This window comes from Arvicola amphibius, chromosome 12, assembly GCF_903992535.2.
Source record: "Arvicola amphibius chromosome 12, mArvAmp1.2, whole genome shotgun sequence".
Taxonomy (NCBI): domain Eukaryota; kingdom Metazoa; phylum Chordata; class Mammalia; order Rodentia; family Cricetidae; genus Arvicola; species Arvicola amphibius.
In genome coordinates, this window is record NC_052058.2 from 156144532 (window position 1) to 156168492 (window position 23961).

General features: G+C 35.0%; 1 protein-coding gene across 1 annotated transcript in view; it reads left to right on the forward strand.

Moving 5' to 3' along the window:
• Grm5 (glutamate metabotropic receptor 5) overlaps nucleotides 1-23961 on the forward strand; it is a 370074-nt gene that overhangs the window by 112711 nt on the left and 233402 nt on the right. Inside the window, 1 exon segment of the mRNA XM_038314030.1 lies at nucleotides 18346-18595. Within this exon segment, the coding sequence (XP_038169958.1) occupies nucleotides 18346-18595 (250 nt within the window).

Genomic DNA, 23961 nt, shown 5'->3' on the forward strand with positions numbered 1-23961 from the left:
TAGGGTTAATTTATTTACTACAGCTAATAACCTAATGTGAACATTTTGAAATGTGGAAATATAATCAAGTAAGGACCAATGTAGAAATAGAAAATTATTAACAGAAATACATTAGACAACGTCTATGATATTGAAGGTTTAGTTCCAAACCACTGCAGTAAAAAGTATGCCACACTGAAACTAGTCATAAAATTTTTCTTTTGCTTCCATGTGCATATAAAATTGTTGGTTACTCTGGGCAGTCATATAACAAGTGCATGATATCATATCTGTGAAAATAAACTAAAACTAGGAAGTATTTTGTTGCTGAACCACGCTAATCATCATGTTAGACTCCAGTGAGTCATAATCTTTCAGCTAGTAGAGTCTTGACCTGATGCTGAATGCTATTGACTCATCAGGGTGATGGTTGTTGAAAACTGAGGCGGGTACAGGAATGTCAGGAAACAATACAAGGTACTTTGCTATGGCTGTCTTACAAAAGATGTCTCTCTAGAATGCAACACTGTTCGATGTCGATTTACCTTAAGTATTTTCTTACAAATTGGAGTCAAGCTCTCAAATCTACTGCTTTGTCAACAAACGTTGTGTCATTTCCTAACTTACTTGTTGCCGTTTTGCAATGACCCTATCATCTTCACTTAGAATAGGTCCCTTCTTTTTTTCTCATTTTTTTATTAAAAATTTCCATCTCCTTTCCTCCTCCTCCCTCTTCCCTCCCCTCCCTTCCACCCATACCCCCACTGCGCCCCTCTCCAAGCCAAAGAGCCATCAGGGTTCCCTTCACTATGTTAAGTCCAAGGTCCTCCCAGCCCCCCTAAGTCCCTTCTTAGGCAATCTCTTCTTTGCTTTTCTGAAACATCTGGTTCCTTAATTTTTGAAGTTTTACTGTGAAGTTTCAACAACTTAAGGACATCTTTAGTCTCCACTGCTAGATCTCTTATATTTCCCTTGCTTCCTTCACTAAAAAGTTGTGTCCCTAAAAGTCATTAATGAGTTAAAATCAACTCCTTTCAAACTCCTGTTATCCTGTTAATATAGATACTTTACCACCACATCTGTGTTATAGTGTTCTTAGTAAAATTACAAAATTTAATCCTTTCCTAAAGGTCTACTCTTTTAGAAGAATTTATTAAGTAATAAGACTTCAAGTCAAGTTACCCAAAATCAAAGGGCTGCAGAACAGGCAATGTATTAGCCTAAGAACATTAATTATTTGAATCTCATCAGAAATTTGAACAGCAAGCAGCCATTTGAACAGCCAACAAGCCACTGTACTTTGAAAAGAATCTTGTCCTTTTGAGCAGTTGGTCTCATCAGTGGGTTAAAATATTTATCAAACCATGTTGCAAACAGATGTGTATCTTTCCATTGGCTGAACCAGGAGAGCAGGTTTAGCTCGATTTCCAAGGGTTCTCAGACTTTTTAAAGGAGAAAGTGAGCACTGGTTTCCATTCAACATCTCCAGCTGCCTTAGGTCCAGCATCTGAGAAACAGCCAGTCTTTTCTTCACAGTAAATGTGAAGCCAGACAATGGCTTCTCCTCTCCTCTAGATAGTCAGTCCTATTGTTACCTTAGAATATAAGGCTATTAATGAAGATTAAAAACCAGTCGTGTTGTATAGCTACTTTCATCCATCATTTTCCCTCTGTGCTAGACTTTCCAAATCGCCTGTGCCAGCGTCTTTCTCAGTACTCTCTTCATTTTTCTGCTTTCATTTTATGGAAATGAATTCCTCTTCAGAGTTAGCCGTAAGCCATGTGAATCAATCTAAGCTAGGCTTACACTTTGGTTCGGTAGCTCCTAACCCTCTTTAAAGCTTTCGTAGAAGTGAAGAGTAAGCGACTCACTGTGGATTAGATATAGATTTAAAGGGATGTCTGGGCTAGTTTGTGCTTCAGTCTAGACTACTAGAACTTCCTCTATATTAACAATAAGGCTGTTTTATTTTCTTACCACTGGCAATAGAACATCAATGGAGAGAAAATATTAATTTCATCAAGATATTTTTTTCTTTTTATTCACAATTTCTCTGACTATTTCAAGAGATCTATCTAATCTTTTCACCCTGTCTAACTTTCAACTTATTTGCCTCAAATGGTAATCATTTCCAGTTTTGTATTTAAAATGAGTGACATTTATTTTTTTTTTTTACTTGACCACTCTACAGGACATGTAGGGTTATTAATTCAACTAATTTCATTGCTGATTTATCTGAGAAATAGGGATCATCCCAAGAAAGAAAGATGAAGAAATCGCTGATCAGTAGATAATTAGAATGCAAATATTTAGTAATTAAGGTATGATCTTATGTAGACATGGTTCATAATTTTCCTAAATTATATTAGTTCCAGTAAAGATACATGATCATTTTTCAACATCAGACAGATGAATTATGTTTGAAAGAAATTATGAAAGAATAATTATGTATGAAAAAAATGTTTGAAAGGTAAGAATAACCAAATTGTAATAAGGCATTAATGAACACAGGCTGTTTGAAAATGATATTTTAAGTCACAGTGGATTCCTGTTTATCATCAACCTTTAATTTGTAAACAATTCAATATATGTAAGGTCCAAGAAAATGAAACATGCCAAAAAGAAACATGTCTGCAATAAGCATTATACCAGCTGTTGATGGGGATTTGAAATGAAAACTGCAGCTTTATTTTACAACTTTAGAAATCCATAAGTCCTTCTATTTATGAGTACAATAAATAGAATCTTCCCATGATTGTGTAAAAACAGAGAGACTAAATAAAAGACAAAGTTCATTCTATTAATACAAATGTGTGTGCGTGCGCACATGTGTGCTATGACCAATTTAAAAGAACTCTGAATAGCCTCAAGCAAAATTTCTTATTAATGTTTTTATGATATTTGGTCTACTTTTGGGTGGTGTCCAACTTGTATTTAAAACATTATTAAAATAATTTGCTTATAGCTTTTATAGTACAATAAGAATTGCTTTCTTTTCTGTATCACGCATCCTGAAAGAGCTTAGTGGCTTGGGTTTGTAAGAACAACATAAATTTCGGGTGTTTACATAAAAATTAGAACCCAGCTTGCAATTTTGTTGCTCTAGTCTACTTCTAGATGAACTAAGAAATTGGTTTTCATGTCTTGAGAGATGTCTTTATTATAATACAGAGAATATTTCACATTTGTGTAGGTATTATTAATTGTATCCGCAGGAAAACACCTTCTGTGTTTAAATGTACAGGAACTTTGGTAGATTATTAAATATATCACAATAGAAGGAACTCTTCTTCTGCAGTTTGCCATGTTACTTTTGTAGATATTGTGTCTCTCAGATTCTTCTCTTGTTTGTTATTCTAGGAAGAACCAGAGTGCCAAGGTATACCTTGTTTTTAAATCTAAAATAGGAGAGCTTAATAATATATTTAGTAGCTAACAGTGCTGAGCATCTTTGGTTTGTGTGAGCCGGGCTTTTCAGTGGCCAAATCTATGAGACAAACATTTTAAGATTACTTAAGTTAATAAAACTTTTTTTTTAGTCTATGATTATCATTAAAATTCTAAGAATTTAGTCTGGGAACACAACTGTTTCATTTTTATAAAGTTTGATCTACAAATTTTGATTTTGTGAATTATGCCTTGGTTTGCACTATCTATTTTATAGTTTACACTTATTGTATATTTTAAGATAATTACAATAATTTGTGAAAATTGTGTTTAGCTTGATTTCTTTTTCTACATAGTTTTTATAGATTATATATTTTAACTAAATACATATATGTTTTATATTTTTATATATTTTAACTAAAATAGAATTACATAACTTTCTACCTTTCCTTTCCTCCCTTCAGTCCCTCTCAGGTATCCTCTCTCCAATGCCTCTCATGTCCCCTACTCTCAAATTGATAGTCTCCTTTTCTTTGATTATGATGATATGTGTGCATGTAAAGTAATGCATATAAAATATATAGATACAACTCGTTCAATAAATTCTTGGGTTATGTGTGTGTGGTTTCAGAGCTGACCATTTTTTGCATGTGGATGCTTAATTGCTGCAGAATCACTTATAAAATCAAACCCTCAGTTAATTTTCTTAGAAGCTATATCAAAACTAATATAAGATTTTTATGTCAATTCTTGACTCGCATTTTCATTGCTTTTTGGTTCTACACTTTCATATATACTGTCTGGATGAGTGTAACCTTATAACAAAGATTGCTTTCACACACTGTTGAGTCCTGGGTATTCTTTCTCTTTCTCAGAGAGTCTAGCTGAATACCTAAGCCCAAGTTCAGTGTGAGACACCATCTCAAAAGATAACTCTGAGAGTAACAGAGAAAGGCAAGCAACATCAGTCTCAGGCCTTCACGTGTGCATGTGTAAATGAGTGCATGCAAACACACATTCCTGAGAATACACACAAAATCTAAAAATAATTCAAGACTATGTATAATATGAAAAAGAAAGAAATCAGGTTTGGGAAGAGTTGAAGCTGAAAAATAAACACATTTGATAAAATGGGAGAAAGACTCAGAGATTTGAAAGGGTCAACTCATTTTTAGTTGACAATATGCTGTAGCACTGCTTGGAGAGAAATAATCCTGTCCATTAAGAGAAGCCCATCAAGAAATATTGCTGAATGTGTGAGAATCATAAAAGTTGTTGACCGCGGTTTTCTTTTCCGCCTGGTCCTGCAGACGTTAAGTCCCAAAGAATCACACAGAAGTCTACATTAATCATAAACTGGTTGTCCCATTAGGCCAGGCTTCTTATTAACTAATTCTTAAATTTTATATTAGCCCATTATTCTTGTTTATGTTAGTCACATGGCTTGCAACCATTTTTGGTGAGGCAGTCACATCTTGCTTCCTCTGAGGCTGGGTCACTACTGAAGACTCAAACATTTTTTGTTGTCCAGCCTATACTTCCTGACTGGCTACTGGCCAATCAGCATTTTATAAAAAATAATACAAGTGACAGGATAAAAGACCATTGTCCCACAACAAAAATTGACATCTCAGCATCCTTTCCCCTGATACTTGTCTGCCACTTATTTTTTCAAGATCCATATAAAGGAGAAGAGATGTGTTTTTATTTGATCGTTTGTTTAATCTATCAGCCCACAACCACTTTAGAGTTTATTTGGGCTACCTGGATTTCATGAATCTTTGTATAGAATTAATGAAAGTCATGAATTTCATTATATATTATATTTTTTGTAAATATAGTTAGAACACTACCTCATTTTTACAGAACCTCTGATTTTGGCACTAGGTAAAATCATATTTTATATTAACTTACATCAGCTACTGACATGTTGAAATTTTCCTCGTGTTTACCATGATCGATATTTTAGTCTGTTTATTACTGTCTTCACATATGGAAGAACCTAGTTAAGAAAACATGTATCAATATATTTTAAATTTGTTTTTAAGACTAATTTGCTAAACATATCTCAACATATTCTTAGTCCTATATATTTGAATTTATGCCATTAAAGTAAATTATTCTTAAAGATTTTTAAGTTCCAATATTTTTAAAGAATTAATGTAGTGAGAAGCTGCTTGTTTGTTCCCAACCACTGAAACCCAAAATAAGCACACTAAAATTACCAATTGCAACACTGGTTGGCCTATTAGCTTATGCATATTTCTTGCTCACTTTTATCTCTTAAATTAACCCATTTCTATTAATCTGTGTATTGCCACATGGTTGTGGCCTACCGGGAAGATTCACTCTGGCATCTGTTTCCTGCAGTGGCTACATGTCACATCTCTCTGACTCCACCTACTCTCTTTGTATATCTCTGTTTGGTTTTCATGCCGGGCTTTTCTCTGTTAAGCCATCGGCCAAAAGCAGCTTTATTCATTAACTAATAAAAGCAACAACAACAAAAAATATACAGAAGGACTTCCCACACCAAGTTAGTGAGAAAACTAATGAAGAAGTCCTATAAATTCTAGAATGTGTTCCCTTATTCTCTTTTCCTACTTTAACATTTCAAAAAAATATTTTTGTCCTTCATTAGACTTTTGCATATGTAAGAAATCATCTTTAATAGCATGCATCTCCCATCAAGATAAACCTGATTTGCTTAAAATATTTTACATTATCTATTTTACTTTCATTAATATTAATAATATAATTAAAATGTGAAATTATTTTGATCTATGCTGAAAGGATCTTTGATTTAAATTATAGAAGTCTTAGGAGAGGAATAAAAATTGCATCACCTTATGCTATTGTGAAAGCAATTCATTTGGAGATCCAACCAATAAAATATAACATTCTAAGTCCTTGAGTTGTATCATATTTCAGTATTAAAATTCTTGAATGACTAAGTTTATCTCATTATGATGTACTTATCGTATTAGGACTCTTTTCTCTGTTTTAATATTTTTTCCTTTCATAAGTATTAATTTTATTTCTGATTAGTTTTGGCGTAATATGTTCTTATGGAGTTCTGGAAGACAAAGACTTCTAGGAACGTTAAGCAGTGCTCATTACCCCTTCTGTCAGTCTCATTTTTGTGCTAAGTGAAGATGTAGTCTTTCTATTTTCTTCCTTTTTTACAAAAGAAAACAAACTAACTTCTTTCATCCCAGTTCCCACTCCCTACTCTCCTGTTGTTTCCACCTTTCCCCCCACCCCACCCCCATCCACTTCTCAGATAGGGTAAGGCACATTGCTTTGGGGAAGATCCAAGACCCTCCCTACTATATCTAAGCTGAGCAAGGTATCATCCAAAGAGAATGGGTTCTAGAAAACCAGTACATGCAGTAGGGATAAATCCTGGTGCCATTGCCAGTGGCCCCACAGTCTGTCCCAGGCATACAACTGTCATCCACATTCAGAGGGACTACTTTGGTCCAATGATGGTTCTTTCCCTGTCCTGCTGGAGTTGGTAGCTCCAATGCTTAAACTTGTCAGTAATATAGCTTTTTAATTCTAGCATATAGATTCCTGAACTTGATTTCATTACTGATACCTTTTGAATTTAATAATCTTGATTGGCCTAATGCAGACCTGCTACTGTTCCCTTCCACTTCTGCCATCTATAACTTCCTGTAACATTTTACTGACCTTCTGATTTTTACCCTACCTGTGTTATCTGAGGTCTATGCTGAGTTTATGAATACGTCTCGGATGAGGATACTCATCACCATGCTTGGTGGCCTTCCCTTGGTTCCACTCATCTTTTTTTATTCCACATAGACTTTTACTGTATAGGGTACCTTTCCATCTGAACTGTCTCCCGTTTCCTAGATATGTGTCAAAGATGTTTCTGGATATCTCATTCATTGTAACCTTCTCCCATTTAGTAGCTACCACAGACTACTACTTTTTCAATGTGCTGTATTAGACCTGAGAAAGTTATATAATCTTCTTGCTTTTGTTTGCTCACTAAGAAAGCACTTGATGTCACTATCACTGAGCTGGTTTTAGTATTTATTGAGATTGCGTCTAATCACAAACCAAGGATGGAGATTTTCTCTGAGTAAAAATCCTAGTCACACAAGTTTGATAATCACTGTTGGAACCTTAGATTCCCCCTTTCCTCCCAAAAACAGATGTTGTGACATGTAGCTGCAATACCAGAACTCCTAGTAGCAAGATGAGAAGCAGAGACTGGAGATTCATAGGGAAGCTTGAAAGATTTCCAGCTTCTTGGAGTATGTAGCATAGTGACAGAAACAAGAACTCCGACTCAAGAAGGAAGAATCGAGAACCAACTCCTGAATGTCATCCTCTAACATTCATATGTGTACCAACGCACATGTACATAGATTTGTACATGGATGCACATAAATATATAATTTATAAAAATATAATTTCTAATAATTTTAGGTATTATAAATATTTCTAAGAAATCTATTATTATTTTACTCTAATTATTATCATCAACTCTCAGATGTTTAATCATTTGTTTCTCTAAGAGACACTTTGACCTAGCTTCGTAGCATTGTTTCTACTCAGTTTCATAGAATTTTTTTTTTTTAAATCTCTCTGACAACTCTCTGCTGCTCAGGCTGTTTAGAGTTCTGGTATTAGATTAACATTTGAATCTAAAACATCTTTATGCAGATTCCTAGTGTTAAGCCATGTGTCCATGGTGAAACACACATCTTTCCTGCCAAACACCAGCTTCACTGCCCAACCGTACCATCTGTTAGTTGGTCTGTCAAGCTGGAAACCGTGGAGACTGCTCTAACTTGCTATCTCCTCTCTATTTATGTGATCTGTGTTCTATTTAAAGATCTGTTTCACTGAAAGTGCACATCACAATAAGAATTTTTGTATAACCATTCTAATACCACAAGTGGGAGGTATAGAGGGGAAGGGGAAGTGAGAGGGATAGAGGCCGAGAGAGGAAGAAAGAGAAATGAGCCTTGCTAGTTCAGAATTAAATTTCTTGAGTAGCTTCTTCCATGATCTCTTTCACTGCAGCCTTGTCTCTTGTCATTTTAAGACCATTGCCTGATTTCCTGTGCTATGAGTTGAAGTGAAGCCCATACTGTCAGTAGCAAATTCTGGACCTCTGGACCACTGAACCACATCCCAGGTCAACTACATTTCTTTGTTGTTGTAGTGAATTTATTTATTTATTTTTTTTTTTGAGACAAGGTCTCACGAGACAGCCCTGTGTGGCCTGGAACTTTCTATGTAGACAGAGTTGGCCTTTTGCTCACAGAGCTCTGTCTGCGTTTGCTACCTAAGAGCTGGTATGAAATGTGTGAAGCATCATGCCCAGCCAAAAATATTTTTAAATAAAGTAATATTTCCATTTTGTAACATTCTACCTTAAAAAAAATGACTTCACTACCTTGTCTGCTATTAAGCTTCCAACTCTGTCTTGTGTTTTGAAACTTTTCTGTGGTTTAGTTGTTTTTGCAACTGTTCACTCACATGAGCCTATGATTCTAAAATCAATGAAGCCACAACTCTAATCCACACCCATCATACCTCCCCTGTGTTCAACAGAAGATGCTGTACGTTGTCTTGACTTCCTTCTCATCTACTGAAAAAATTCTTCATTTTTGTCTTTTGTGGCCTAATTGAAGTTCCAATGTATCTGTGGAATTATCTTTTATTCTATCTTGTCTCTTCTATGAAGTAAAAAGTTAAAATCGATGAAGTATAGAAAGAAAAGTCAAGGCAGGATTTTTACATAATTCATGAGAGTCTAAGATGTAGTTGTGCAACTAGAAATATAATAAGTAGCCTGATATTGTCCAAGTCTTCAACTGTATCTCTCAATTTCTGTTATTATTTTTCTTTTCACCACGAGATAAGAACAACAGAGATAATTTAGGCTCAAAGTCTAGTTGAGAATGAATAACTTTACAGAGACAAGAGAAAATCTTTATTTACTTGAGTATAAAAGAACTGTTGGAAATTTTAAGTAAATAACCACCAAGGCCAGAAGGAGTACAAGTATAAAGGATATATATATATATATATATATATATATATATATATAGTATCAAGTACAAATTGATTATATATGTATATATATATTATATATTGCTTTTAAAACATTAATACATAGGTAGCATGGGGACCTTGGGGGAGGGTTAAAGCGGGGAGAGGAGAGACCGGGAGGGGAGCAGAGAAAAATTTAGAGCTCAATAAAAATCAATAAAAAATAAAACATTAATACCTTACAAACCAAATGAATGCAAAGATAGCCCTCTACAGACATGAAAAGCAGCTACGCACAGAAGTGGAGCTAACTAAAAGACTTCACCAAAACTGGGCAATTACCATGCTTTTAGCAATAAGAATGAACTACTAAACTCAGCATAACTCTGGCTATTTCCTTGGCGCTCACAACCCAACACAGTCCCAAATCCTTGGGATGTTTCTGAAACTTGTATTTCCCTATGTAATTACAAGTTAGGAGTAACTAGCAATTCCATTTGAAGGATTCCTTTCATTGAGAAGTGCCCCCAGGAGTCTTGGGGAGACTTAATGATATTTGAGTTAAAGAGAAAATAAGCCACTGTGACAACCTCAACATGCTTCAGAGAATCACTTGCTATTCCTGTGTGTTAGGTAATCTCAAGGGGTTTAATACATTCTAGTATCCCAGAGGTGTGATTAAAGGAATGGAGTGTGGGAAACAGCAAACATTAGTTCAACAGAGTGATAAAACCAACATCACGGTGCTATCCAGGGATTTCATCAGCAACAAAATGAGGACAGGGGAATTGGGCCATGAGTGATTTTATTAAAACACTGGGTGAATCCAATCAAACTGTTTTAACTATTATGTTCCCTGATGACAGAGGTTATCCCTGTTCTAATTTGCTTGTGGAATGTCCAAAAGGCAATAGCACTAAGGGTTGTGCTTTTAAAAATTACAAAATGTTGTTACTTTGTAACAACATAAGGGAGTTCCTCAGAAAACACACAAAACATCGCTAAAGAGCAGCTTTAGTTTTAAATTTCTGAGAAGAATAGCTACAGTTGAATTATCATTTGCCATACATCAGCTGAGGTCTTGAGGATATGGACAAGAACACAGACAGAGTTTTATTAGAAGGAGTGGAGCACACCTGTCTATAACCACCAAGGTCTAAATAGATTATAATGGGAAAAATATCTAAATGATTCAACTAAAGTAAAAGCTATTTTTAAATCTTTAAACAAAAATTTGTCAGATACTTTTGGAAGCATTTCCCATATAAAATTTTACTTAATCCTCATGAAAAATACAGTAACATTTTATGACAAGGAAGAATATGCTTAGGAGATTAGATAACTTTCCTAAATACCCAAATTAGTTGGTAGCTTATGCACAGTTTGAATATAGATTTGATTAATTCAAGTGATAGTAAAACCTATTCTAATTTGGGAGCCAATCTCTAAAGCCTTGCTTTACAAGAATAAATTGTAAAGAAGAAATGAAGAAAAAGCGAATACTACAGAAACTAACTTTTATTGAGAAGTTATGATGCACCAGACATTAAACAGATGTTATCCTTTTATATCTTACTCAATTTAATAAACTGGAACTCAGAAGCTTTTAAATTACTTCTTGAGGTATAAGCATCTAAAGAATTACAAATGCAAGAATCAAATTTAGTCTATGTAGCACAAAAAATCTTTTTATTCTATATTTGATGAGCCTTATGACATTATAAGTTCACTAATTCCACCTTGCCTAAAGATTTATTTGACTGAAATATTGGGTTAAGGACAGAAGGTTATATTAGTGAGCTTGCACTACCATGACAAAACCAAAATCAAATCAAAACAAAATATAATCTGGATGCTCGAAACGATGGAAATGTATTTCTCTGGAGCTCCTAGAATTCCAAGGCCAGAGATTAGTATTGTATATTCCTTCTGATCCCGTGAGATTCTTTATCTTTACTTTTTCCATATAGTAAGACCAATTTAACTAAATGCTTATTCACTGACTGTAATAAAGCCCAGTTGCATTGCTTCTAGGGTTGATGGAATTATCCAAGTTAGGGAAGTGGTTGAGTGAATCAGCTTTCTTCCACCCACATTTTCCCATTTTCTTGCTTGGTGAAAATTTTAGTGACATTTATGAGTAATGAAAACAGGAGTCAAGGCATTAATTCTTGAAAATGAGACTCCTTCAAGAGGAGTGTTAAAATCACAATTGTTCAGGCACTAGTCAAAGGCCATTTTTCTTGCCTTAGCATGAATGCCTGGCTGGGAATGTAGCTCATTGGTAGAGTATTTGCCCATGGGAGACCCTTGATATTATTCTATCATTAAAATATAAAACAGAGTGGATTATTCTGGGCAATATTTGTGATAAAGAAGGAAAATACTGAAATGCTGGTACATCTGATTTTCAAGTTCTGATCAAACCTGAGTTTAATACATATGGGGTAAATGAAGGCTTTTCATGAGTTGAAAGTAACTGTGGCTTTGAGGTATTTTTATAATTGAAGTAGGTACATTAAAAAACACAAATCCACCAGCTTTTATACGGGTAAAATATGGCAGGAGAACAGTTACTACTTGCTATAAAGTCCAAGAAAGCAGTAACTAATGGAACAGGAAGCTGAACAGTAAGTACACAAATTTCAAAGCTGCGAAAGTTCAGTAAAGAATGTCTTTTCTTATTTTATGTTACTAGATATTTTTTCAAGTAGACTAGTTTAGAAATACAGAATTAAAGATCTGTATCCATATCAGCTGTGTCTCAAAGAGTGCAGAGGGAATAATTATACAGAAAAATATCTCAAAGAAAGATAATTGTGTACAATATGGGATACCTAAAAACATGTTGTACACAGTTCATTGTCTTGTAAGCATATCAATGCTGTGCCTTGCTTGTCTGTGAATAGAAAGATTCTTCACAGGAATATGTGTCATTCAGGGAAACAACAGAGAGTTGTCTGTGTGATGGAGGAGTGTCTATGTGTTACTTTCATTATTAATAAAGATACTGCCTTGGCCCTTTAAGAGACAGAAAATTAGGTAGGCGGAGTAGACAGAACAGAATTGTGGGAAAAGGGGTAGCAGGCAGTGGGGAGATGCTTCAGGCAGTAGCCATAGTGAGTCTCCATGCTTCTCCTCTCCGAGATGGATGCAGGTTAAGATCTCTCCTGGTAAGCCACACCTCGTGGTGCTACACAGATTACTAAATATGGGTTAAAGGAAGATGTGAGAATTAGCCAATAAGAGTCTGAAACTATGGGCCAGGCAGTGTTTTAAAAGAATACAGTTTCCTTGTAATTATTTTGGGTAAAGCTAGCCGGGTGGCGGGACACAGCCCGCTGCTTCTTTCTACATCTGTGCCTGTGGGCCAGATCACAGATATTTTTTCTTTTTCTTTTTTTTTTTTTTTTGTTTGGTTTTTCAAGACAGGGTTTCTCTGCAGCTTTTTTAGAGCCTGTCCTGGACCTAGCTCTTGTAGACCAGGCTGGCCTCGAACTCACAGAGATCCGCCTGCCTCTGCCTCCCGAGTGCTGGGATTAAAGGCGTGCGCCACCACCGCCCGGCCAGATCACAGATATTTTAATCAGAATAATAAGTTCTTTATTTTAGAGAAAGAATGTGCATTTGTTGACTTGTTTACTGCTATCCTTATGGCTTTAATATACCCTATAGAAGACAATGATAGGTTATTGAGAAGACTAGACACTTGATCTTAGTGAAACTCAGACAAAATCAAATGTTATAAAGAGTTTAGATTCTGCTCTGAAAATTAGATTTTATATATATATATATATATATATATATATATATATATATATCTCCTGTGATAGAAATATATTACTACCCACATAAATAGCTTAAGACAATAAAAATAAATTTATAAAATAAATTTTAAGAGTATATCTTATTTAATCATTGTTATAATTTTTATAATTTTGACATGTCATCAACATTATAAAATGTTGATGTGACACCTGATGTTTTTCCTTTTTATATCTTTGAAATTTAGGGTTTTAAACTGACAGAACTATGTTTTTTAGATTAGACAAATGACAAATGTTCAGTGGTTACATGTGCTGAGAGGTGACCCTAGTGGTAGTACATAGGAGACAGGTCAGGTCTGAGCAACAGACAAAAAGCCTAAAGCCATGGCTCTAACATAGGATAGCCTACACATTCCTAAATAAAACTCAGTCAGATAACAAGTACACAACTATTGCACCAACTTCAATTTATTTTGCTCATTCCTAAACCCAAAGTGAGTCCCTGTTTTCCATGTTACGGGGGAAAAAGTTGAGTCCTGAGGAAATCTGGAAATCACAAATCTACACAAAGCAAGTCTAAACCTGAGGGTGTGTCAGGCTAGGGAGCTGCTGTCAAAGAACGGACTTCTTTTCAGCAAAGGTTGGCAACATGAGAAGATTTAGCTATGCTGTGAAGGATTTTCCACATTCAGCTAAGATAGGACAATTTCTGCACTGTCATTAGATCTAGTTAGAATCAAGGACCAGAGGTGACTAATGAGCTTTAAAAAGAGGCAAAATACCTTCCAGATCCCCTCGACCCATTGACACACAGTCACACATGGAGATTTTCCCTTCTATTCAAATATAATCACTCTAAATGAGCCGGGCACTACAGGCTTCGGCTGCAAACCTGACAGCCTACAAAGAAAGCCTAAGGAAGTTAAATTCTATAGGGCTAGAATGAGAATTTGGGTCACAACGCCTTAACATTTCATTTTCATCTGGGAAGAGTATCCAGAGAAAGATGTGAGAAGTGTCCAAAATATTTTTAAGAAAAGGGGTAGTATTTTTCCACACTGCAGATCTAAACTTTTACTACATTAACAAGGCAATTAAAATATAAATGCACTAAAAGTCCTAATGTCAAACTCCACATTTCTCTTCGTGCCTATCAATGACATCATTAAGAAGATAACTTTAGATGATGGAGCAACCCTTTCCAAATTCCCCCTCTTATTATACAGATCATTGTCTATATAAAACTAGAATTCAGCACTGAATATTTTGTAGGAATGTAATTAGAATTAAATGTTGATTACTAAAAGTGATATGGTTTGAATCATCAAGTGCCAAATCATCCATGATTCTACTTTATTTGGAAATTAGGCACAGCAGTTATTTGATAAATAATATTTAGGGTGAGAAGTAAGTTGCAAAGGAAACATTTACTGGTGCATAGAAATGTGGTTGGAAGAAATATGCAGCTGAACTAATTGGTACCTTAGTGTCAGGCTTGAGAGTAAGAATATCAGATGGAAGAATACAGGTTTGGACATTCAAAAGACAGAGGCTGAAATTCCAGCTCTTCTATTAACTAGCAATTATTTGGCAAATTTTCTCATCACCTACACCTCATTTGTAAATCTGTGAAATACTGCCCTGTATCATGTTAATTTCTTCAAGTTAATTAGTGTTCATATTAATGCACTTGGGTTAGCAAGTACACAACTTGGTATTTATATAATTACATAAACTAGGTATATGTCACCTTTATGGCAATTATGGTAATGATGATGGGTGGTAGGGGCTTTCAAATCATCTCCTGAGTTCCTGTTCTAGACCACTCCCCTGTATGAAGCACTTTGTGAAGAAGTTCTCTTCAGAAACTCAATGAACAAAACCTCTCTCTAGATTTCCATACCTAATACTTATTGCCACTGCATTTTCTTCTTCCTCTTCTGCTGCAAGCGCCTCAGTCAGAGGGGTGGCATAAATGTGTGTTCTGCACTTTTAAAATCCATCCATACAATCCTACCCCGAAGGATTTCAGTGTTAACCTGAATCATTGAACATATTTATTGCATGTTTAGTTTCAGAAGTAAACATCAGCATTTTTTTTTCAAGTAACACATGGATATTTGACATTTTGTGGGTACCATGCAGGACTGACCGTCTTTTTTATCACACTTTATAATTTCACACAGCACTGTTGCTACCCACAGTGCTTTTCGTTGCAAAGACTGACAAGCACTCCCAGCTCATATTTCTCCTTTCTGAGTCAGAATGCCTTGTTGGGCTTTCTATCCGCTACTATTACTTGGCCATTTCACAAAATTTAGACAAAAAAAATCATCTTTGTCTTAGTCAGTGACTATTGCTGTGGAGAGATACCATGCCCATAGTAATTCTTATAAAGGAAAGCAAATAATTGAGGTTTACTTACAGTTTCAGAAGTTTAGTTCATTACCATCATGGTGAAATTCATGGCTGGATGCAGGCAATGCTGGCGAAGTGGTTGAGTGGTTTACACAAACTTCCTTCAACAAGGCCACACCTCCTGATCCTCATAAAGCATGCCACTTCCTATGATGACTAAGCATTCAAACCTATGAGTTTATTCTGAGTCAAAATACTGCATTCCTTTTCTGTGATCCATTTTTTTAAATTAATCTATGTTTCTAAATTTCATTCTTCTTCACTGTGCCTGAAAGACCTCTGGAGCGGGGAGACTCTCACTCAAGTCTCGGGATAACACAACGCCCCAGGAACTCATGAGAGACCATCCTTGCTGCAATCACACGAGGTTTATTGACAGGACAAGAACCAGTGCGCTGGGCCCAAAACTCATTTCCCATGCAGTAGCTGGGAGAAGGGGTATTTAAGGGAAGAAATCACAACCCAGTAATCCAAAGGGGATAGGGAGGGCGAAGTTGTCCATGTTGCTGAGCTTAAAGAAAGTTGCTAGGCTATGGTAGACCACAACCTCTGATCAGCTGGGCCTCCTAACAACTTTAAAAGATGCCAAATGTCGCATGGAAAAGCCTACAAAGCCTCAACCATACACAAAGGACACTAAGCAAATCTGGGAGCAGAAGCAGTAGCTCTCCACAGGAAAGAGAATATCAATTGGTTGTCCAGTGTCATCCCTGAAAACATGTATACAAGTAATATTATATGGACTCAGCAGTTTATATTTGGGAATATGTGGCAATAAAAATGCATATATGCATCCAATAAAATTGATGGAAATGAGGTCATAAATTTGAAGAAAGTGGCGTTATGAGGAAATTTCGAGGGGAAAATGGAAGGAAAATTGTAAATAATAAAAATTGTAAAAATAAACAAAAAAAGAAGGAAGAAGAAAAAGATGAACAAGTTCTCACCTTCAAAATTATATTTTGGATGCATATTAGATTATGGAATTATCCATATCATTAACTGCTTTTTTGATTATATCGAAAGAAAATTAGAATTTTTTTACAAGTTTACACATTTCATGACAGGATTAAATCTCAATTGAGAATATACTGAGTTCTTTGCATTTAGAACACTAAGTAATAATTTCATGACAATTAATACATTATATAAAATAAACATTTTATTGAGGGGAGATCCCGGAGGTAAACAAAACACATACAGGGACAAGAATGTAAACCTGGATTTTATCAACTTGGGTCAGACTTCAGGAAGTCTAATGCCAGGCAGTTCATTATAAGTATATATCAGGCAGTATATTTAAAACACAGTACAATTGGGAAAGGTTTCCAGACACTAATCTGTCCAATCTGTCCAGTTCCAGGAGTATAATAAAGCATAAGGTGTGACCACACAGTGACTCTGTTATAAAGTACACATGACCACTAAAGGCCTAGACCCTAGTGTGGTCTCTTGGTAATGGCAAGGAGGAAAGAGTCTGGAATGATCATTCTGGAAAATTACAATGAAGTCTGTCCCTCCAGATAGCAAAAATGTCATCAAGTTATTAATTCCCCCCACTTCTAGATTTCTAAACAGAGGGCAGGTGTTTGATTTTATCTCCTCTCTTGAGGAGACACCCCTGTGAGATTAACATCCCTGGTTCTCTTAGTACTTCTCTGTGAGGACAAGGGGACTCTGTACCCCAAACATTTTATATACTAAGATTTTCTATAATATTTCTATGACACCTATATTATTTATATAGTATATATTTTGTATATGTTTATATGTACACACTGTGTATCTAAATATATGTATATGTATACTGCGAATAAACATCATATGCATACTTTGGCTAAAGGGCCAATTGCCATACATTTTGTGTTACTACAACAGAATAATTAATGCTGAATTACATATATAAAAATAACAAGGTTTATTTGGATCAGTACTTTGTATAGGTTGGATGTCTAAATAGTATAGTGATAATGTTTGATTTTATTATTAAATATGGAGAGAGATAAAGGAAATCAGTTTCATGTAGAAAAGGAATGTGTACATACAAGAAAGCAAGATGTTGTGTAAGAACCAAACTTTTCCTTTTCATGAGCAGTGAAAACTAATCTATCCTGGCAGACCTTACCCTCCTACTAGCAGAAGTCATCTGAGAATGAATGCTGATGGTCTGATCACCTTTTTAAGCCCACTTAAAATTTCCACCACATCAGTATGAGTCCATTGCAGACCAGACCCCCCCAAAACAGGATCCTTGGAGTATAAACCATATTCAAACACCAGCCGTGAAATGCAATGATCACCCAATGACAACCAAAGAGGGAAAGAGAGAGCATAGAATAAAAACAGCCAGCGGATGCTTTCTATCATTTTATATTAAGGTATGAGTGCATGTTAAACAGCAGACAAGTTTTTACAGGAATTGAGATTAAAACGGTAAAAGGCTGGGGTGGGGGGGAGTAAAAAAGAAAAAGAAGGAACGGTGATGGTTAGCTGTATTATCATAGTTTGGAGGAAGAAGTTCTGGTTTGATGATAGCATGAACTGTTCATTTTGAAAAGCTAGAAGAAACAACTGTTGGATTTTTTTAATGTAAAAGAATAAAACTTAAGGAAACAAGGACATGGAACAATTTGAACCTTGTGCAATGTACGTACTGAAAAAGTTCGCTCTACATTTCATTTAGGAGAAGATTCCTATTTTATTTAATAAATGCATTTATCTCAATTAAATATCTCTTTGTATTTTGTTTTTATATAGGCAACTATGGAGAAAGTGGGATGGAGGCTTTCAAAGACATGTCAGCCAAGGAAGGGATTTGCATCGCCCACTCTTACAAAATCTACAGTAATGCTGGGGAGCAGAGCTTCGACAAGCTGTTGAAAAAGCTCAGAAGTCATTTGCCCAAGGCCCGGGTGGTTGCCTGCTTCTGCGAGGGCATGACGGTGAGAGGCCTGCTGATGGCCATGAGGCGCTTGGGTCTGGCCGGAGAGTTTCTGCTTCTGGGCAGGTGAGTGGCAGTGAACAAGTAATAGCAAAGCTTTGCCTTCATTTCCATTCCTTTGGTGCATAAGGGCTGCTGCGCTAGAATTCTAATTTCTGTGCCAGAAGAACGTAACTATCCTAAAGCAGCATAAAGATCGGAGAGAAAGATGGAGAGTGAATAGTCACAGTGTGTGCAGACTCATGATGAAAGCAGGAATCAGAATGTAAAGGTGCAGAAATCTTCCCAACCTTAAAAATCATGATAAGGAATCAAGTGGTTTCTTAAATGTTTTGTGGTATCAAGAAACATGTATAAATAAAACTTGTTGGTGATAATTTTAAAATGATTTTGAATATATATATGCTTGCTTTATAATATAGAATTGTAGAATTTGGCTTTAAAGTGAGGCATTATTTTTCAATATATCTAACATCCCATTGACACTAGATAAGATGATAAAACATTAGCTTCTACAAAGATTGATTTTTAATTATCTAGATATTTCATGTGATTGATACAACTTTACTGATTCCATGTGGCTGTGGCTAAACATATATTAGTCAGCATTTTCAAAGAGATAATAAAAACAATAATGTGACTATGTATTATTATATAAAATGCATGTAATGAACACATATTGAGATTACGTGTGAAATGTGTGTATTGTGAAATTTATTGAGTAACTAATTCATTTGATAAAGAAGGGTGTTTATTAACACAACCTATACTTGGAAACCCAGAAAACAAAGAGAGCCCATGTTTGTTCTTATCTCAGTTCAAACCTTAGATTTATGGAAGATGTCTGTGTTAACTTCTCTGTAGATGAGGAACCTGGCTACTAAGAAACACTAATGTGTAGTGTACCTCTAAAAGATGGGCCAAACCAGTGTAATGTGTCATGTACTTATGTACTCATGCTGAGATCTCTCCTTTTGTTCAGCTTCTTTTATTAAGTTTTTAACTGGTCATGTAAAGTTCTCTCAGACTGTATGTAGGAGTAGGGAGAAGGGCCAGTGCTTTATTCAAGTCTACTTATTTCAAGTGATATTATCCTAAAACAGCATCACAAAAATATCCTTGATGTCTGGTTAAATGTTCAAGCACCACATCTTACGCAAACAAATGTATAAAGTATACCATCAAAATCACTAGATGGATTGCCATAGTTTGTAATGGAATTCTCTCTAGAGATTAGAAATTGTGATGGCTCACTGATGTGTGGGCTTTTTCCACTTTACCCTTAAAATGTCATGTATCCTTTCTGAAAAACTGGACAGCTTCTCATGTATCATATAACCAATCTGAATAATTGAAAAGGATGAATCTAAAAAATACCACCTTTCTCAGTAGTCCTGTCTGCAACAGGAAGTCTTCTCAGTTGTCGTTATGCTTAATGGAACATCTGTTTTCACATTTAGCTCCTGCCTACTTATATTTTCTGGCAGTCACTTTATTTACCTAATTCTTTTGTCTGAAATGAGAGCAGCAAATGGGTGATATTTTATTTTCACATGAGGCCACACCTCATTCATCATAATTGTATTTGCAATATTTCTTTTAAATTGGCTTTATATATTTTGTCTAAAGTTTTGTTTGAAAATTCAAGTCCTAGTTTTGTAGAGATCAAGAACATGTCCATTGACACTCTTTATATACCAAAATTTGATGTTAATACTTCAGAGAAAAAGAAAAACCCAGCAGAGCATTAAATAGTCTGACAGTTTTCTATCGGGAGATAAGATTTCTCAAATCCTACTTGAATCTTTTTACATCATTAGATGGCAGAATATAGTCATTATTGACTAAACACAAATTATTTTTGATGCCTACAATTTTCTACACGTGACTGTATTGCTTGCTATCCCACAAAAGCAAAATTTGAACTTTGATATTAAAGTTTATTCTGGATATAGTATATACAGAAAATTATTTCTGACTTTTTTAACCTATAGAAAAAGATTTTAAAAAATCTTTAATCGGAGATTCCTCAATCCCTTTATTGATTAGGTACGTTATAATTCATATATAATTGAGCTCTGATTTACTTTGTCTTTGAGTAATTTTGTTTAAAAAGTTTATTTCTGTGTTTTTGGATGAAACAAAAAAGTTTACTCCTATATGTTTTCCAGATAGTAATACAGTCTAAAAAAATCTATGAAAACAATTGACATGTTGAAATACTTTATCATCTCCTTTTAATAGAAAAATAATCTGACTTTAAAATTTTTAGTAATACCATTATATAAAAGAAAAACAAATTTTAGCAGTTATAGGAACACCTGCCTCTTTTCTTAAAGTGAAGAAACTGATAGCAACAAGGAGAAGCTGGCAGGATCAAAGCCAGGAATCTAGTGGCAAGAGACTTGGCTCTAGAGGGGTTCCCAGGTGCCCAAGGAGATGTCTCAGCTAGTAGCAATGACTGGCAAGGCAGCCCTTTTCCCCTATCAGTTTGTCTCAATGACTGGCAAGAAAGCCCCTTTTCCCATTTAGTTTGTCTCTTATAGAATAGCAGAGGGACATGTTAAACTGATACTAAACCCATGGCTCTATATAGCTGTTTCCTGGAAATTCCTAATAGTTTTACCAATATGCATGCTTATGTTTTAAGATTATTTTGTCTTTCTGTGACCATCTAATATCTACTTTTGTCCCTTGTGTTGATTCAGAAAGTAGAAACCAAAGCTGTAGGATGTGGGCTACCCACATAGTGAGTGTGTTCCATATGTTGCTCTATAGGTGAATAGAGACAGGGATGCTTAACATGCCTTTCAGTTAACATATTGTCAAGATTAGGAAGAATCTGCTGCTGAGGCAAACATCTCCATTCTTCATAAATGTATCTTTCCATTGTACTGCAAATAAATAGAATGTAAGCACTCCATAGACCCCTACAGTCAGTCTTTCCATTTTGAGCTCTGGGTAGTCTGTTTTGATGTAAATAATGTCATCTTGTCTGGATCCTTGAAGTCATTTTACAAAATACATTGGCCCTTATATAAGAAAGAAATTAAAAGTGGAACCTTAATAGTATTTTCAAAGTCATTTAATTTTCTAGAACAACAGACAGGATCTCTCTTTTTAACCCTGCTTGGCCTGGGATACACTTTGCAAACCAGGCTGGCCTTGAACTCAAAGAGATTCACAACTCTCTGCCTCCCCGGTTCTGTTACTAAAGATATGCCACAATGCTCAGCCTGAATACACTGTCTTATTTCTAGACCTGAAAATGTAGTGCCAGAGATATAGTATTTAAAAGTTATAAATTTAATATACACTTAGAAATTAGAATGTTTTAAATTAGCTATTTAAAGATGGTTTTGTTAATTACATCTGTATGTTTCTTTAAAATGAAACTCCAGATAAAGTAAATGCACTTAAATTTCAACACTACTTGCAAATTATCAGCAGAATTTCTTAGTGTGGGATAACTCAACCTCCATTTGTTTCAAAAAAGGAAGAGTAAGAATTTATTCTAACAAATCTGTTTGCAGATGAACTAGAAAACTGCTATTCTAGAAAAACTATAATAATAGTTATTGACTTTGCATGACAGATATTCCTCTCTATCCCTACACACCATCAGTTTTAATTCAAAACCAAAGCTGTTTTCAAACAAGTATGTTTAATTTCTTCTAGACTCTTGGATACAATTAAATTGCAGGATAAGACCAGAGGATATTTTAATAGAGTTTCAAGAAGGACAGAAGACAGGAATGGAAACACAGACAGAAGAGGCAGAACTTCATTTCTATTCTAAACAGTATCACACAAGTAACGATTTATATACTTTTAATAATTTCACTCTTGTACAGGAGAGCACATAAAAGATTTCAGTAGGTTTATTGGGCAAACAGGATAACTCACCTAACACAATTCTAAATAATGAAAAGACATAAGAAACCTAGCAAATAGATATTTCAACACCTGGAAATTTTCACTTTCATTGTCTTAGGTTTAGTTTTGTTGTGTGAGTTCATTTTTTGCAAATATAAAAAAATTACTATTAAAAAATTATGAACACTGTAGACATGTGTATAATACATCTACAATGTAAATAAGGCTAGCAAACCTGTATACCGTCTTGGCTGTATTATGTTGTACTTTTGTGCATGGATTTAGCAAGACCAGAACAATCACAAAAAGTTCTGTATATAAGCAGCCAACTGGTTAGTTGTATGTACATCAAACTGCCTAGTACATGTGGGGTAAGCCCAGCTAGTAGAGAGAATACATGTAAAAGGAGTTTTTAAAAGAGTATGACACATGCTACTTTTCTGCCTCTTGTGCAGAAAATTAAAAAAAAAAAGTTGAGGTCATTTTACAGCAGTGTTTTTGCTTGCCAATATGTAATTTCTGATCATTAATATGTATAAAGTTTTAAAAAGGAAACATATATAAAAATAAATAGAGAATGGATAGATTTCTATTTCTTCAACACTGGGAGTTAGTAAAATATTTGCTAATTGCGAAATTTTAACGTCAAATGTCATCATAATGTCTTAAGGGGTGGCCCTAAAGTGAGAGTGACAGTGGACATGTTTTTCTATGCCTACCATGAATATGCTGCTCTATTTTCTGTAGCCAGTCTCATGGAGTTATCCTTGTAGTGCATTTTATTGATGTATTTTTATTGACTGATTGTAATGGCTCATTTTAAAATGAGGAAAAATAAGTCAATAACCTTGAAAATGTTTTTATGCCAGTCATTTAATTTTAACCAGTATGTGGCATTTTAGACAACTATCATTTTAGACAAAAATATAATTTTTCACTGTCATCTTTAAGTCTTATAAGATCTGAATATTCCTTTCAAAGGCCAAACAAAGAGGTATGTTTGGTTAGTCATTTAATTTTGGATTCTATGGAAATCAGAAGATTAAACGAAGGCCTCATCTAACAGCATCAGGCTTGGACATGTGGGAACAGGGATCACTTAAAGCACAGAGATAAAGCAATAACCAGGGCAGATCAACTCTTGATTTGGAGCAGAAGGAAAAATTATTACTACAGGTAGGCTTAAAAGGCTCGAAAACAGAAAAATCGCTTGATAGTCCCACATTGTAATTGTCAGTAATAAGTCAAGTGTGTGTGTGTGTATGATTGCACATATGTTTGTGTAGGTGGTTGGCATTGGGTTAAGAATATGTCATTGAAGTGTAGAAAACGGAAAGAAAGACATGATTAATAAGTGGTTTCCTACACTACCTTTAAAAATATTACATCATCTGTTACAATGGGAAGAAAAGATTCTCCTGCACTATAATCAAAAAGGCATAGTGAGGAGAGGGTAGTTTAGCTATACTATAGTAAAAAAGCTCTTAAAATATCTCCAAATTTAATATTTGTTCTTATATTGTTACATAGAGTATTGTGGGACTTAACTTTGTGAG